The sequence below is a fragment of the Ambystoma mexicanum genome, chromosome 8 (genome assembly GCF_040938575.1).
Source record: "Ambystoma mexicanum isolate Mex_15411 chromosome 8, UKY_AmexF1_1, whole genome shotgun sequence".
NCBI lineage: Eukaryota > Metazoa > Chordata > Amphibia > Caudata > Ambystomatidae > Ambystoma > Ambystoma mexicanum.
The window spans coordinates 47,431,002-47,447,116 of NC_090929.1; the positions used below are offsets into that span (position 1 = coordinate 47,431,002).

Sequence of the window (16,115 nt, forward strand, 5' to 3'; positions counted from 1 at the left end):
GCAGTGCAGTGAGGGCTGTGTGAAGCTCAGAGGAACAGAGCCCCAACAGCAGCAAAGCTGCGAATCCATCAACAAATGACTCAAGGCTGGGTCCAACTCCATCCCCGCCTGTATGCCCTGCCGCCCGCTGTACTACCCCGTCTCTCCAGAGCTGTGTCCTGCATAGTTTATTCTTCTTACCCTAGCCATGCTGTTGCCCCCTATCACTGTGGCCCCTTGCTGTGGGGGGATCACGTGGTGTATAAAAGCCAACACATATATGCATGCATTCAAGGTTTACCAACCTGAACCCTTGGAGCCGAGAAGCGGGACATGAAATGTCCCCTTGGTTCCCCAAAATGTACAACAGTGGACCTCTTCTCTGTCGTGACATAATGCCCACTTTTTATATGATATGATATTATATGATATGATATGGCATTTATAACGCGCCTATACACAAGTGTTTCAAGGCGCGACGCGGCAAGGGTGGGGAACAGAGGGAAGACAGACAACGATCCTACTAGGCCAGGTGTCATTCAGATCGCGCAAGTGCATGGGAAGGGGGGAAAGGAAGAGTGCGCGGGGGAAGGGAGAGGGGAAAGTGCAGTACATGGGAAGTGGAATAAATAAGATAAATAAAACACATAAAACAGCCAGCTGGTGGCAAGTGCAAGGAAGTGCAGACATAAGTGCTGGAAGGGGGACTGAAGGGCTACAGAAAAAAAACGGTCCCCAAGTGCAGGGGTTGCCAGGGAGGCAGTGCAGGCGGCAGTTGATGGGGCCTGGGCCAGAGATCAGAAAAGGGTGTCCGGGTAACCAGTGCAATTTCAGTCAGGAATTCAGCAAGGGAGGGGAGGACAGAAAGCAGAAGCAAAGAGGAAGGTTTTGAGATGCTTCCGGAACCGGAGATGGTTCTCCTCGAGTTTCAGGGAGGTAGGAAGGCTGTTCCAGAGAGAGCCCCCTGCCGAAGATAGTGATCTGCCACCAACTCGTTGCTTGGAGAAGCGACTGACCATGAGGGAGTTGGTGTCAGGACTAGCAGACTGTCCTACTGGATTGACCGCAGGGTCTGTAATGTCCTCCCCTTCACTTGAATAACTGAACTCCCCCAAGATACCTTCCTCCTCCTCACCTGATGAAGTGGAGTAGTTCAGCTTCTTCCTTCGGAGGTGTCGCGCTTGAGACTTCTTTTTTGTGAGCAGGTAGGGTCTGCCTCGAAAAGAAGCCACCGTGACTCTTATGTAGAGAAATTCACGATGACTCCTCTCCGCGACAGCCAGATGAGTTTCAGGGGAAAAAGCCACAAGGGCACAAAAACCCCTTGATGAATGGATGAGGACTGTCGATTGGTTGGTCAGCAATGGTGAAAACTTGCAGAGATGGAATGTAGATTCACCGGAGGAGCACTTCAAAAGTCGGATGAGAATAGCGGGAAAACAACCTCAAAGTAATAAACGTTGCTGGAGGAGGAGTGGTAAGGAAACAGGAAGCAAAAACCCAAGGAACTCGGGAAATAGCAGGGAAAGAAAAAAGCAAGGAAGGAAAGGGTAATGGGAAGGAAATGGGGCGGCAATAATGACCGCAGAAGGGAACACAGTAACGAGTGCTAGCAACACGGAGAAACACAGTTGCAACGCGCTGAGCCGTCGCGATTCGAATGGTGAAATACTCGACTAGCGGCCATGTTGGAAGAAGACTAGACCGCGAAATGCGTTTCCAAAGAAACGTGGCGGAACAGTCTGATGGTGTCTGAGTTTCCACCTTCGCCAGACTCGCCAGTTGCCTGTGGCCGGGACAGTTGGAGGCAGATGAGTGAAGAGCTTGAGAAGGAAGATATTTAGGAAGAGAGTTTTGGAAGATTTCGGTGGAAAAGAACACTCCTGCAGCATGAAACTAGTCCAGCTTTCCACATTGGGGCCTCCCCCTCTTGTCATTTGCAGCCGGGGGCCCAGGTGCGGGCAATGTCGACACTACAAGAACATTGACCTCCAGAGCTTCTTTCTTGGATATTTCAGAGATGGCCATTTTCAGACTCAGAGACACTCTTGAGGGCCTGGGGGCTGAGGCTGTATGACGTTCAAGACCATCGGCCTAAGTGGCCTTGCAGAGCCGGCCCTCAGGGGCCACTGTCTTCACTCGACTCAGCAGAAGAACCCTCCAGGCCCTTGTACTTTGTGCAGGGGGACTCAGGGGAGGAGTAGCCTGAAATGCTTCTTAGTGATGCACCAGGGAAGCCGAAACCCCCGCACCCTACAGGTAGCAGGTGATGATATGCCCTGGAGGTGTTCCCCAAAGATTCCGCTATGCAGAGGGCGGCACTCAAAGCATAAAGCACTGTATGGAAAAGGTTCCTACAGAAACCTATTTATCTGTGTGGGGTCCTGGATGTCTAGTAAGGAAGCCAATCCATTTCGACCACTTCCCGGCTATTTTCCAATCAGCCGACAAGCCGCAGCGGTGCAGTGTTGTCCTTCACTACTGTCAGACCAGTAGTAGAGCGGGGCAGAGGTAAAGGCTGGCACCCCAACACCTGACGATTGTGAAGGCGCATTTAGAAACAGATGTTGTTCCATGGGCAAGAAGAAGGCTTGCCAACCATGGTAACCTTCTCCATGAAATATTAGACAGAAAGGTTTGCGCATCCGAAGCTTTAATGTGATGAGCAGGGCAGCACACCCCCCACTCCGGCTCTTACTGCGCAGGACACTGTATTGTCGTGGTGTTTTTGAGTACCTACAGGGGTGGCAAAGATCTTCTTTTCAGTTCCTTGTTGTGTGTTACTGTTCTTTTTAGTTTGGTGGTGTATGTTACTGTTCTTTTTAGTTCGGTGGTGTATGTTACTGTTCTTTACAGTTCCTTGGTGATTGTTACTGTTCTTGTCAGTTCCTTGCTGTATGTTATTTTTCTTTTCAATTACTTGGTGTATGTTGTTGTTATTTTTAGTTCTGTGGTGTAAGTCACTGTTCTTTCCAGTATATTGCTGTATGTTACTGTTCTTTTCAATTACTTGGTGTATGTTACTGTTCTTTTCAATTACTTGGTGTATGTTACTGTTCTTTTTAGTTCTGTGGTGTATGTTACTGTTCTTTACAGTTTCTTGGTGTATGTTACTGTTCTTTTTAGTTCTGTGGTGTGTGTTACTGTTCTTTTCAGTTCCTTGCTGTTTGTTACTGTTCTTTTCAGTTCCTTGCTGCATGTTACTGTTCTTTTCAGTTCCTTGCTGTTTGTTACTGTTCTTTTCAGTTCCTTGCTGTTTGTTACTGTTCTTTTCAGTTCCTTGCTGCATGTTACTGTTCTTTTCAGTTCCTTGCTGTTTGTTACTGTTCTTTTCAGTTCCTTGCTGTATGTTACTGTTCTTTTCAGTTCCTTTCTCTTTGTTACTTTTCTATGGTAGCCCCCTGAAGCCCTCTTGCTTTGACGGCTTATTGAACTCTTGGTGGTCAATCTTTCCTCCTCGCATTCCTGTTCCACGTAGGAGCAAGCAATAAGGATTATCCAGTGTCAGGGGGTATTGAGAGCTTGACTCAGCTTTGCTCTCTAACTCAGTAAAAGGGATCACCAATTCCTTGGTTCCTTCTGGTCACTGGAAGAAGTACTATGCTTGCAGATACTGACAAGGCTTCATCATCAGAGCAGGTCTTGGAAGAATGCAGGGACCATTAGCGCTTCCTCACCATTCCTCTTTGGATTTGCATTTTTTTGTGCTTTGGGACACACCCCGAGGTGCGACAAGACAAAGATGCAGAACCTCCATTTAAATAGGAACTTTGCGGCTAGGATGTACCTCGCTTTTCGTTAGTGGGTTACACACCCATTCAAAATGTTGGTGGCCAACCAATCACTGGCGGGCTTCCACATTCACCTTTTGTGGCCTTCTCTTCAACTGTGAATTCAGCATTGATTGCAGAAACCACTCACAGACAGGTGTAATCTGGTTATTGAAATGTTTCCCCTCATTCTCTGAGGTAGGCAGTAGCTATGACCAAATATAGTAACACCCATAACCCACGTACTCTCTCGTAGACACCAGCTTTTAACTATTGGGCCTCTCGGGGGCATCTTCGGTGCTCATCTCCTGTATAAGGCTTCAGATGAGGATGCATCTGGGGAAAGGCACAGGGAACCAGCCAGCTAAAAGTAAAACAAAATAAAGGGACCTCACAATAGAGGTGCAGTTTAGAGGTTTCAACCTCACAAATAGGCACTTCTTCATGTGAGAGTGAGGCCATTTTTTCAGAGGAACTAATCACATCGCTCCTTAAGGACAAGAAAGCACTGAAAACACGAATATCGCAAGGCTGGTATTCACGATGCCACAGTTTTGACAGATAATTAGAGTTGCCAGAGGTTTTGAATAGGGGATAGTGTTGTAGGTGTCGCTGAGGTTCTGAAGTAGGTTCTTGATTGGGACATTGGGAACTAAATCCAATGTAATTGTTCTTGTCTGTTTGTGTATTACAGAGAATCTGGAAATGCCACCTGGGAGGTTGCAGCCATCTCTGGGAAACATGAAGGCGTGTATGAGTGTATTGCATTCAGCAGAGCAGGAGCGGGCCATGCTCGCACCCATCTGTCAGTCACAGGTCAGTCTAGCCCCGCCTACACGTGTCTGTAATTTACAGGTGAGTCTATATGTTACCACAGCTGCCTTAGAATGCCATGTGAGTCAAACTACAGCCTTAATTAGTGGTCAGGGCAGATGGAGCTAGTTCAGTGAGAGGTGAGTTTAGGAATTGCCACACCCATGTCACAGTGGCAGAGATGAAACCATGCTCAGCACTTCCTGCCAGCGACAGGTGGGGCTAGAGACAGCGTCAGGTGACTCTAGCGATTCCCAAACCTTCGTATTAGTGGTTGGTCACAACATCCAGCCCTTCTTGTCAGTCATTGAGTTATACAATTAGCTACACCCACAGCCAGACAGTGAGTGCCAAATCTAGCCAGATCCTCCTCTAATTATAATTTTACGGTACAGCTTAGCAACACGCACCCTTCCCCTCTCTCTCTAAGAAGTCACCATAGCCACACTGCCCCTTCCTGCAAATGAACTGTCATTCTAGCAACGCCTGCGACTTGCTAGCCTTAACTGGCATAACTAATCACACACCATGCTCTGAGTCTAGCCACGCAGAGCCCTAATTATGACTCTGAGGTCAGATTAGCCTCACACTCCGTACCTGGAACTGTGAGGTTAACAAGCCTTCAGTCTAGCCATACTTGCACATCATGGCCAGTCTAGCCATGCTTCCACATCATGTCAGTTAATGGCCAGACTAGCCAAAGCCATCACTTCCTGATAGTCACTGAGGCCACCCCCACGCCAATCTATTGGAGAGTGCTCAGGCTACCAATAGCCAAGATTTGATGTCATTCCTTTCAGTGAGCGGTACGTGTAGTCACACCGGCTTCTTCCTTTCTCTGCACTGGAAGTCTAGCCACACTTACTAGCTGCGCTGAGACAAAGCGACGGCAGCTAAACTCCAGAGTGACCTGACATCTCACTTGAAATGATCTCATATTGTTTTTCATGTGTGTAATGTCAGGTGATTCCTAGTTTTAGCTCCTGGCACTTTGCATTCTGGTACTTGTAGTCATGCATTTTTAATAGTAAAGGTCAAAGTACAAGTCTGAGAATGCATTTTAAGGTGAGTTTAGATTCAGCGCTGGTTGAAGTGTGGTCTTGGGCAGAACAAGAAGCAAAGGAAGAGGGCACGAGATAAGGTAGCGGAAAGAAATACAGAGGTAGGAGACATGCAGATGAGGTTGGGCAGTTTGGCGTTACCCAGGGAAGGTTTCAGACACAGCCTGCCAGTCCGACATAGCTTTGACTAACATGCTGTCCGATTTCCTCGACAGAGCCCCCTCCAAGCATCGAGGCCCTCCAGAACATCACCGTATCACCGGGCGAGAGGCTGGTCCTGGCCTGCCGGGTCCTGGGTGATGTGCGTTACAACCTGACTTGGTTCCGGAATGGGAGGGCCCCGGACGCCCACTCACAGCGGGTGAAGGTGCTCCAGAATTCATCACTGGTGATCCAGGACGCCCGGGTGGAGGATAGTGGCGAATACCAGTGTGTGGCGAACAACCTCCACGGGACGGCACGAGGCTCCCTCTGGGTCTTTATCCAAGGTGAGGCAGGGGGCCGAGAGAGGTGGCGGGGGGGACCATGGCTGAGGCTCCCTTGGCCTCTGAGTGTGATCGGAGGGCAGGCAAAGGTCCACACACTTACCCGTGAGATAGTTCCGGGGGGGCTGCGTGCCTGCCGCTGAGATCTGCTCATCAATTGTGTCAGGCTAGGACTAGCCATTCATCAGTACTGGGTCTTTCTGATACATTTGATTGGCTATCAGTGGATAGTTACATTTGTGGTATTGTTCTTATTGACGTTATATAAGGTAGTATTACTATGCCAGAAGCCATTTAAATTATTGTTCCCAGTTTGACAATTATTGTTCCCAGTTCTGCCTAATTATGTTTGCCGGTGCCCTCCAATTATTGCCCGAGTGTTCTATGAGTATAGACCGTTGGCTCGAGTGCTGCTCAAGTATTGTCCCTGTGTTCTCCAAGTATTGTTCCCAGTGCTGCTCAAGTATTGTGTCCCGTGTGCCTCGATTCTTCTTCTCAATGCTCCCCACCCCAATTATTGTTCCCGGTGCTCCACAAACATAATTTCCAGTGCTCCACACGAATGGGTTGAGTGCTCTACAATAATTTCTCCCAGGAATGCAAATGCTCACTTATTGAATGTGGGTACATCTTTCTGCATTGCATCCTTCGGGGGCTGCACGGGTGGACCCCTCCTTCCATATGGTAACTTTCAGCCAGCTGTCTTGCTCTGTGAACAGTGTACATCTTCTAGTCTGAACTACTCGTGGTCTTTCTTTTATGTCTATGTTCCAGAGGCACCTCGGGCTAGCGTGGACCCCAGCCCTCTCCGTTTGTCCCAGGGTGAGGAGGTCAGAGTCCACTGTGAGGCTTCAGGCTACCCTACCCCCCAGATTTCCTGGCAGCGAGGGGACACCGTTCTGGAGAATGGTGACAGGTAAGAACACCCTGAGGACAGGCCTCGAGCCCATGGAGGCCTGAGTTCCAAACGCTGCAAGAAGTCCAAACTTGCGACTCTGCACTAAAACCGACCCAGTAACGTTGCATTGCCTGTTCTTAGGTACACGATTGACGAGGGGACCTTGATCATTCTGGAGGCAAAAGCAGAGGATGCTGGGAATTACAGCTGCCATGCCGTTAATGAATTTGGGGACAGCCAGCAGTCCGTGACACTTGTTTACTCAGGTAACAGGCGTGGTCTGCGCACCGTGGGTCACACTCATTCTGGAAACTGCATACACATGCATAATAGCCCAGCAGTTAAGGGGTCACTGGTGGGAGGAAAACAGGCACCCACGCCAAAGACTGCTGGGGTCCCAAGTCATTAGCACCCTGTGATGCAGAATCCAGGTTTCCTTCAATGAGGGCCTGTAGACTAGATTAAAGAGACTCCATGGCACCCGTGATAGAAACATTCTAGGTGTGCCACACTAAGTATATTATAAATCTCTCCTGTCTCAATCTCTCGCTCACTCTCTCTTTTGTCTGTCTCTCTCTCTCCCCTCTCTCATTCTCTCTCCTGCCTCCCTCTCTCTCTCTTTCTTTTGCTCTCTTCTTTCTTTCTCTTTCTTTCTCTCCTCTCTCTGAATCTCTCTCTCTCTCTCTACTGCAGATGGCGAGGGAGGGAGATGTGGGAGAGGAGAGGCGGAAAACATGGTTTGACCACCTCCAGGATTAGCTCGGTCTGGTGGACTGTTAAAGGCCATGTCCGCCCTCCTGGCAGGGCATGAAAGCCATAGTCAGGATGGCTTCTGGAATTCATGGGTGCTCGAAAGAAAGTGTCCGAAATCAAGTTCCTCACGGATAGTTGGGGCAACTCCATGTGCCACTCAGAGTCTCGAGGAAGCAGTGGTCTTCCTGCTTTGGTTGGGTCTGGTGGGAGAGACCGCCTCTTGCAGTCCCGCGGCCAGATTAGTAGTCACTGTTTGGAACGACATAGGTTTTTGGCACTGAGATGGACTTTCAAATAGTGCCACAGTCTTCAACAAAAAGAGACCCACTTTAGGCCTTCCACAGGCTTTCCTTTAGTGTCCCACCACCCCCCTGCCTGTGGCTCCTGGCACTACTTTCCTCCTAGAGGTCTTGAGAAGTGTTATTCTTCACCTCCCTGGCACCCGCTAGGAATTTGAGGTTCTCCCTCGCTCCTGCCACTCTCTCTCTCTCTCTTCTTCAGGCATCTTGGCGTTCGACATGGCCCTCTCTCCAGCCTCCCTTCTCCTTACCACCTCACTGGAACTTGAATCCTTCCTCCTCTGTATACATCCCCGGTTCTCCTTAGTATCACTTTCGTCCTCCTCTGTATGCAGTCCTGTTCACCTCCTCTGCCCTACCGTCACTTTCTTTCAACCTCCATCTGATCTTCTTCGTCTCCTCCTTTCCCTCTCCCCCAACTTCCTGTGTTGTTCTTTTCCCCCTTGGCTCTTCTTGCACCTCCCTCCGTTCGCTCCGTGCTCCAGCTGCCCCCCTCTCATCTCCTTGCTGGATACAGGGCTTTGAAGCCTCCCTCTGGGGCTGGCTCCCTGCAAGGGTATGCACCGGGGTCCCACCATTCTTCCTGGGTGGTGATGGGGGGATTACGGGCATGGCACTGCCTGCAGCGGTGGAATTAGCCGGTGCCTCCAGGCTGCCACTGCATGCAGGCTGAGCCCATCAGAGACTTCTGCCATTTTGGATGATGTGCGAGACCTGTGCACGTGCACTGGCTATGTAGCCTAATCTCTCTGTGTGTCTGCAGCCTCTGCTCGCATTGGTCACCTCCCTTGTCTGTCTGTCGCTTGGCAACAATGTGCCTATTGTGATTGGGTCTCTCTAGTATCGAACAGTGTGATGACAGGTAAAAGCTGTCGAGCATATGTTGCTGTATTGAGGGCCCCATAGAGGGACCCCATAGAAGGACCCCGGGACTAGCAGTCATGTCAGCAATGTTCCTAATGGCAGCTGTCACAAAGTGCCTTAAAGCGACTCTGTTCCCCAATAGTCTCATCTGCAGAGCCCCTTCACCTCACCCGTGGCATGGCAGAGGTAGGCAGGGGGTTTTCCCTACACCACCCCCAGAGGCAGCATTGCACAGCAGTGGTCGCACTCGGCACCCTTTGCTGTCCCACCATCCATACTTAGTGTCGGGCAGGGTACTTCATCAGACCACTCACACACCTGAGCCGACCAATGCATTCACTGGGGGTAACAATATTGCCATGCTGCGCCTGGATGCCCAATATTTACCCTCCTGGTTAGGGGGGACTGAGCGCCATACCTGGACCAGGCCCATGCTATGTTCATAGCAATGACATTGCACACATTGCTGTGTGGCTCAGTAGGCGCTACTATCACGAAAGGTCATGTGCTCAGGTTTATCAACGTGAAGGAAAGGAAAGGGTGAGGCTAGGAGGCTAGGATCACAGTAGCAAATCCTAGCCTCCCGGAGCTCGGCAGCAAGGTCTTAACACACTGAGCTATCTTCTTAACCATTGTGACTCACCAACTTCTCAATACGCATTTCGGCTTCTGTTCTTGCATGTGATTAATACGCTTCCAAGAGAACAGTGAAAAGGCTGCACACGTGTTATAGTGAACTCACACACTGGATGCACTTAGAAGAAAATAGAAGGCATTAGAGAATGAATGGATGACATTGGGTGTTAGTTGTGATGTGCAGCCAGGCCGAGCTGCACATTATTTAGCGTCATGACCTGTGTTATGCATGTTTTGTGTAACCTGCACACTGAATTCTTTGCATCAGGCACCCTGGCTGTGCCCCTTTTGCCCACCCAAAGAGTGGTCCCTGGATATGCTACCTTTGGCTCTCCAGATGATTTGGACTACAATTCCCATCAGGTTTACCAAGCATATTTGATGACAAGTGATCATGGGAGTTGTAGTGAAAAACATCTGCAGAGGCACAAGTTGCAGACCCCTGCCTTAAGCTATCAAGAGCTCTGTCCTGTGTTGGGTTCCTGAGGGTGGCACAGCCTGCATTTGACACTATATCATCACACTGACACCTCTCCGTCTTCCTTTGCAGAGGCACCGCGTGTCACGGCCGTGACTCCGTTGGTGCAGGCATCACTCGGGCACCTTGCCACACTGGAGTGCCAGGCTGCGGGTGTCCCCACCCCTGACATCACATGGCTTAGAGGTAACTGGAGAGTTTGGGCATTCACGTGGGGCGCTGGGTTTCTGTCCTAGCGATTTGTGAAGGTTCTGGGGTGTCTCGATCAGTGTGACGAGTGGCTTTGAGAGGGAGTGGTGATCAGTGAGACGAGTGGCTTTGAGAGGGAGTGGTGATCAGTGGGACGAGTGGCTATGAGATGGAGTGGTGATCTTATGAGTGGAGTGGCTGTGAGCTTGTTGTGGTGCTAGGAGGGCTTTTCAAAGTCACCGCCTGTCGTTGCCTCAACCAGAGCTTAACTGAACAACTCCCCTTAAGGTAGCGAGGTTGAGCAGTCAGGCTGAATTAAGGAGGGAGGGAGTAGAGTTGTGCAGAGCAGTTAACACTTCCAAAGCTGAAACATTAAAGGAACCCCACAGGTAAGTACAAAACTACCTTTGTGTATCACACTAAGGGAAACTTTACACAGATACATGTAAGTAACAGTAATGCTATAACCCAGAAAGTGATGGGTGGGAAGTTTTGAATGAATCTGTACCACGGGCACTGCTCTGTGCAACCTTCCACACCACAGTTTTTTAGCCCGTCTGCACCATTGCAAAAGGGTTCCAGCCATATGCAAATCAGTTAGGTACTGCCACCAATGGGAGAACCCCTGCCCGAACTGCCGGGGCAGGTGCCCTCTGCACAGAAAACCAAGCAACCCCATACATGTAAAAGTAACGCTATGCATATAGAACACACAGTTTGGTGAGCCTGTGTCAAGCTCCATATGTACTAGCGTCTAGGAAGTCTTTACGTGTCCTTTATAGTAGCGCTAGGTGAGGCCCCTTATAAGAGAACATCTCAGACAAAGCCGTAAGTGTGGAATGAAACCAGAAATCTGTGGAGCAAGGGAGCCCCCCTCTTTCACCATTCATTCCGGAACCTAAGGAACGACGCAGACAAGCCCGAGGATATCAAAACAACTCTAGTAATACAACACTTGTGCAAAAAAAGCAAAAGTGCAACACATTACAAAGAGTGCAACCCGGGTTAGTAGAAAGTGTCAGCATAGTGCCTTAAAGACTACTAGTCATTAAGAACATCTGTTGCTTAGTTCACCTTGAAGGAGATACAGCGAAACCCACGTCAATGTCTCAACCTGCAGCAAGCGCCAGCAATCAATTTCCAGGCCTTTACTGATTCGATATGTCTGAGTCTCCACAAGTCATCGGGAGCACATTTTTATAAGGAGGTGGGATGCGGTCTGTTTCATCTCACAACTCTAGAACTCAAGTGTGCGTGTAAGCCATGCGGTATAGGTCGACACGATGTGTTTCGGCGCCTCACAGGAATACGTAAATCCAACAACATTCCTCTTAACATTTTGGGTGGGCCTTCATCAGGACAGGATATACTAACGGACAGGACTTAGTCCGGCCACACATTCATGAGCACCTTACTGGGGATGTCAAGGTGTTAGGGTGAGTATACACACTTTATTTCCTGATTGTTGTGTGGTCATCTTCATGACACATGACTTCATGAGCATGCCTACTTTACTCATCGGAAAGCCTCCTCATTGCTTTTAACCCATTCCGCAAGAGGGCAGATGAGGCATTCGAAAGCTCCCACGTATCGCCACAGATTGCAGAAACAGAGGGAGAGGTATCATAGCACCAGCGATCCAAAAAGGTGCCCCAGAACCCCCAAAACAAAAATGATTGCAGCAGGGGAGCGAGGATGAATAACGCCACCCACCCTAAAAAGTCAATGAAAAAGTCCAGGAGTCGTGCTGGGGGCTGGGGCTCCAATGAAGGAGTGTGAAGGTCTGGCAAAAGAAAAATATACCTCACCAGTGATCTTTTGAAGCGGAGAAGGGACTGTGTCTGAAGAGTGGTCTTGGGAAGGATAAGTGGTCTTGTGAGGTCGAGTGAGACTCTTACATAAGAGTGGTCTTGGGAAGGATAAGTGGTCTTGTGAGGTCGAGTGAGACTCTTACATAAGAGTGGTCTTGCTATGAAGAGTGGATTTTGAAGGGATGGCAAGATTTGGGAGGTATTTATATATTTTTTTGTATTTATTTATATAGCGCACAGAACCCTTAGGTATCTGGGCGCATTTCTTGCAGTTACATAAGTTACACATTTACAAAATCAAGTTTACATTTGCAACACATTTACAGCATATTTACAGATAGTTGGGGCAATGCAGGAATTACATCATATAAAGGTAGGTTCAGTGAAAGGACATGAGTATAGAGGTTGAAGTAGAGGTTGTCTTGGCTTGGGAGGAAGGGGTGATCTTTTTTGAAAGGAGTGGTCCTGTGAGAGTGGATGGTTTGTGTGAGAGGAGTGGTTTTGGAAGGGGAGGTCAAGCTTGTGAGAGAGGAGTGGTTTTGGAATGGAAGGGCATGCTTGTTGGAGAGGAGTGGTTTGTGGGAGAGCAGTGGTTTGTGGGAGAGGAGTGGTTTTGTGAGGAATGCATGGTCTTGTGAGAGGATTTGTCTTGGGAGGGAAGAGTGGGTTGTGGGGGAGGGGTGGTCTTAGGAGCACGGAGTGGCTGCACACAGGGAGTCAGTATTTGGGAGGAGTGGTCTTCTGTGGTAGTAGTTATCTTGTGAGAGGGCAGGGCCAATCTGCAGCATTGGAGCCTTTCTGTGGTGAGTACAGTACAGCAAGGCTCTCCCTTGTGATGCCCCTGTGTAGCTTGACCTGACCTGGGGTCACACGTCAGTGACCCGTTCAGGGTGGCAGCAGTGGGTTCCAGGTCACTGACCTCTGACCGTCTTTCACGTTTTGTGCGACAGGTGATCTGGAATTGAGGAACGTGACATGGGGTGCGGAAGGAGGCGTCCTCAGGATCCCCAAGGTGCAGGCGGGCGACGCTGGAGACTACACCTGCCTGGCCACCAACGAGGCCGGGGTCGCTGCCGAGCTCATCAAGCTGGTCGTGGGATGTAAGTCTACACAGGGGGTCGGCGGGGGGGGGGGGGGGTGAGGCGGCTGTAAAAGGTTCCTTCTACTCCAAGAAGGGGGGGGAGAGAAAGAGAGAGGGGGAGAGAGAGAGAGAAAGAGAGAGAGAGAGATTGGGGTGGGGGAGAGAGAGAGAGAAAGAGAGAGAGAGAGAGAGAGAGAGAGAGAGAGAGAGAGAGAGCGAGAGAGAGAGAGAGAGAGGTGAGTTTAATCAGAAGTACCCCTGTATTATTCCTGCTGAAAGTTGATGGCCTCCAGACTGTTCTTGCATCTGACCAGACATGTTCTGCACTCCCAATATTGAGTGAGTGCACGTGCTCCATTCACATAACAGCAAGCGGCCTCTAAGAGCTATTCTGCCTACTTCCAGTGCTGCGAAAAGTCAAGATAAAACAGGTGAGTTTTTACAGAGACCATAGCCTGACAGAGATTTCGGAGACTGAAACTAGAGTGGCCGACATGTCCCTAGCTTTCTCCTAAGGTCACTTCCTGTGTTGTCATCAGAGGTCAAGGGTCGTGTGATGTCACTTCCACGACCCCTGGCATTTTGGTGAATACTGCCGTTTAAACACCTTATCATTGACAGGACCACAGTAATGATTTCTGCAGGCACAAACAGCTGCGCTCAAAGAGTGTGATTGGTGGAATTGTTCTGGAGCAGGTCCGGAAGTTCGACTATCTAGGTATTCGATGCACTGGGTCTTGGAAGCCCAGGTGGAGATGAAACAGGTTGCAGGTAGAGAGCTTTGTTTGCTCATCCTTTTGGAGGACGTAGCATTAGCGCCCAGTTCAGTGGTATTCAAACTTTTTTATGCTGAGCCCCCTTGAGAAAATATTTAGCTGCTGGGCCCCCTAGATGCCATATCTGCTTACATTTGGATATTAAAAGCATTCACCGTACTGCCCTGTACTGCCCCAGGTTGGCCAGCCCCACAGTTGCAAGACCCCTGGCGTAGAAGGCGTGTACAGCATTTAGGCACGCAGGAACGAACATTTTGGGGTTATGCCAACTGTCGTTCCCTTTACTGGATGGAAGGTACATTTTTAAAAACTCTTACAAGGAGCACTCTGCCTTCTCCTCCTCGACCTTGACACAAAGAGAGTTGGGGTTCGGACCTACAAGGGACGAGCTGGCCTTGAAAGGAGTGGCGCTCTGGGTCCTCGCCCTAGTTCTGCTGGAATGTTGTGCCCAGCCAGACTAGGAACACCTGGGCTGGTTCCGAGCTCCATGGCAAGGCCTGTCCGAGCAGGACCTGGCCCACTTATGGGACATTCCGGCCCAACTGGCACAGGTTGGCATGAGATACCTGACTGCAAGATAGTGGCAGAGTAAACAGAAACGTGTATTTGGGTGATCCTTGGGTAATCCCAACTCTGCACACATTTAAAAGGAATCTACCCCACAGAGCGAGAATCCTATTTTGACAGAATCCTTATTAACAGGGGCGTTGCTAGGGGGGGGGCTAAGGGGGCTATAGCCCCTGATCTTTTGATTGTAGCCCCGGATAGAATCTCAGGAGCTACAGCCAAAAGACTAGCTAGCCCCCAGTCCTGACAGTTCCAATATCAGTTTAGTCCCGGGTCTTTTCCAGACCTAGCAACTCCCCTGCTTATTAATCCTGAAATTCAGTCCCTTTTTATTAAATGTGATACGGGATCCCTGCCCCTAGATCCGGGGGTCGGGGGGTGGAACAGAAAGGATGAGGGGGACCCCCTTTATGCTTGTGGTACCCCGGTTGCATCAGTCCTCCACATTTTAGTTGTGGCTATTCCGGCGGGCAGGTGGATGCTGGAGCGGTCCGTGTTACCCGTGGACTGGTAATGCCACCATTTCGGGATATCACCCTGTGATGGGCACATCTGGGTTCTGCAGCGTCCCCCTCCACCACCAGGGTCCTGAAAAGTGGACAGACCTGCTGGCTGAGGGCTCCATGTACAGCATTGCATTCCTGGGCAGAGTTAGGGCTGCCTGCTCTGTGCAGGAGTCTCAGCCTGGGCATCAGCGATGAGCTAGCAAAGGGGCGAGGGCAGAGCTGACACCGGTCCTGGGTCGAGAGACGGCAAATCTGCTCTCTATGTTTGAGAAGGAGGCTCCACGTACCAAGCGCCAGGCCAGGGGCTCCCCTATAGCCAGTGGCACATGGCAGAGAGGGGTCCTCGAATCGGGAGCAGTCTCCGGAGGTCTGTGTTCAAGCTCCAGGGTCACCGCCCTGATCTTATAGCACGCACTCCCTCAGAAGTGTCCTTAGACCACGTGGGGTGCGGTGCCCATGGTCCGGCAGTCCTGGCACACTCCTCCGGAGGCAGAGGCGGGTTTAGCAGTCGGACCAGCGACAAAAGCCCACGGGCCCCCCTGCTCAGCTTCTCTCACCTCAAAGGGAAACAGCCCGGGCTGCACAGGGGCCCCCATTGAGATCTGATCTAAAGCCCACAGGCCCCCCTGCTCAGCCTCTCTCATCTCCGAGGGAAACACCCGGGCTGCACAGGGGGCCCCCACGGGGCTCTTATCTCTTATTAGTTGTAGACCATTTAAAAGGGGAGGTGATTAGTGATGCTGGCGGGTAATTTCATTAATGTGGCACGTTTCTGCTCTTACAATTCCATAAGGTGTCAATCTGCTATGATTGCTGGTGGATTAGACTGTGGGGGCTGGGGGCGGGGCTTGCTGGACCAGCTGCAAGCAGGGTAACACAATGACCTCCTCGTGCATTTTAATTCACTTTGTGTCTGTAAGAATTTGGTTTAAAGTTCTTATTGATTTGCCTGCTGGAATGTGCGTGCTTCCATTCAGGATGGGGAAAATAAAGGTACAATTCTATGGGGTCATTTTCCATGTGGCGCCGAGTGGGAAAAGTGGTACTGACGCCATCTAGGGCCACGTTTTACGCTGCACAGGGGTTTGTATAATATGGCAGGCAAAGTTGGAGAGCAGAGCTTACACACCGTGTCTGTTTATGCTACTG

The 16,115-nt window shown here is 50.1% G+C and overlaps 1 protein-coding gene across 2 annotated transcripts in view; it reads left to right on the forward strand.

Annotated features, from left to right (window-relative positions):
• The window catches only part of HMCN2 (hemicentin 2), a 936,787-nt gene that overhangs the window by 135,083 nt on the left and 785,589 nt on the right, over positions 1-16,115 (forward strand). For both annotated transcript variants that reach the window (XM_069609262.1, XM_069609261.1), the window contains 6 exons: positions 4,444-4,565; positions 5,839-6,111; positions 6,883-7,024; positions 7,148-7,272; positions 10,109-10,222; positions 12,987-13,136. In XM_069609262.1, the coding sequence (XP_069465363.1) occupies positions 4,444-4,565; positions 5,839-6,111; positions 6,883-7,024; positions 7,148-7,272; positions 10,109-10,222; positions 12,987-13,136 (926 nt within the window). The remainder of the gene's footprint in view (positions 1-4,443; positions 4,566-5,838; positions 6,112-6,882; positions 7,025-7,147; positions 7,273-10,108; positions 10,223-12,986; positions 13,137-16,115) is intronic.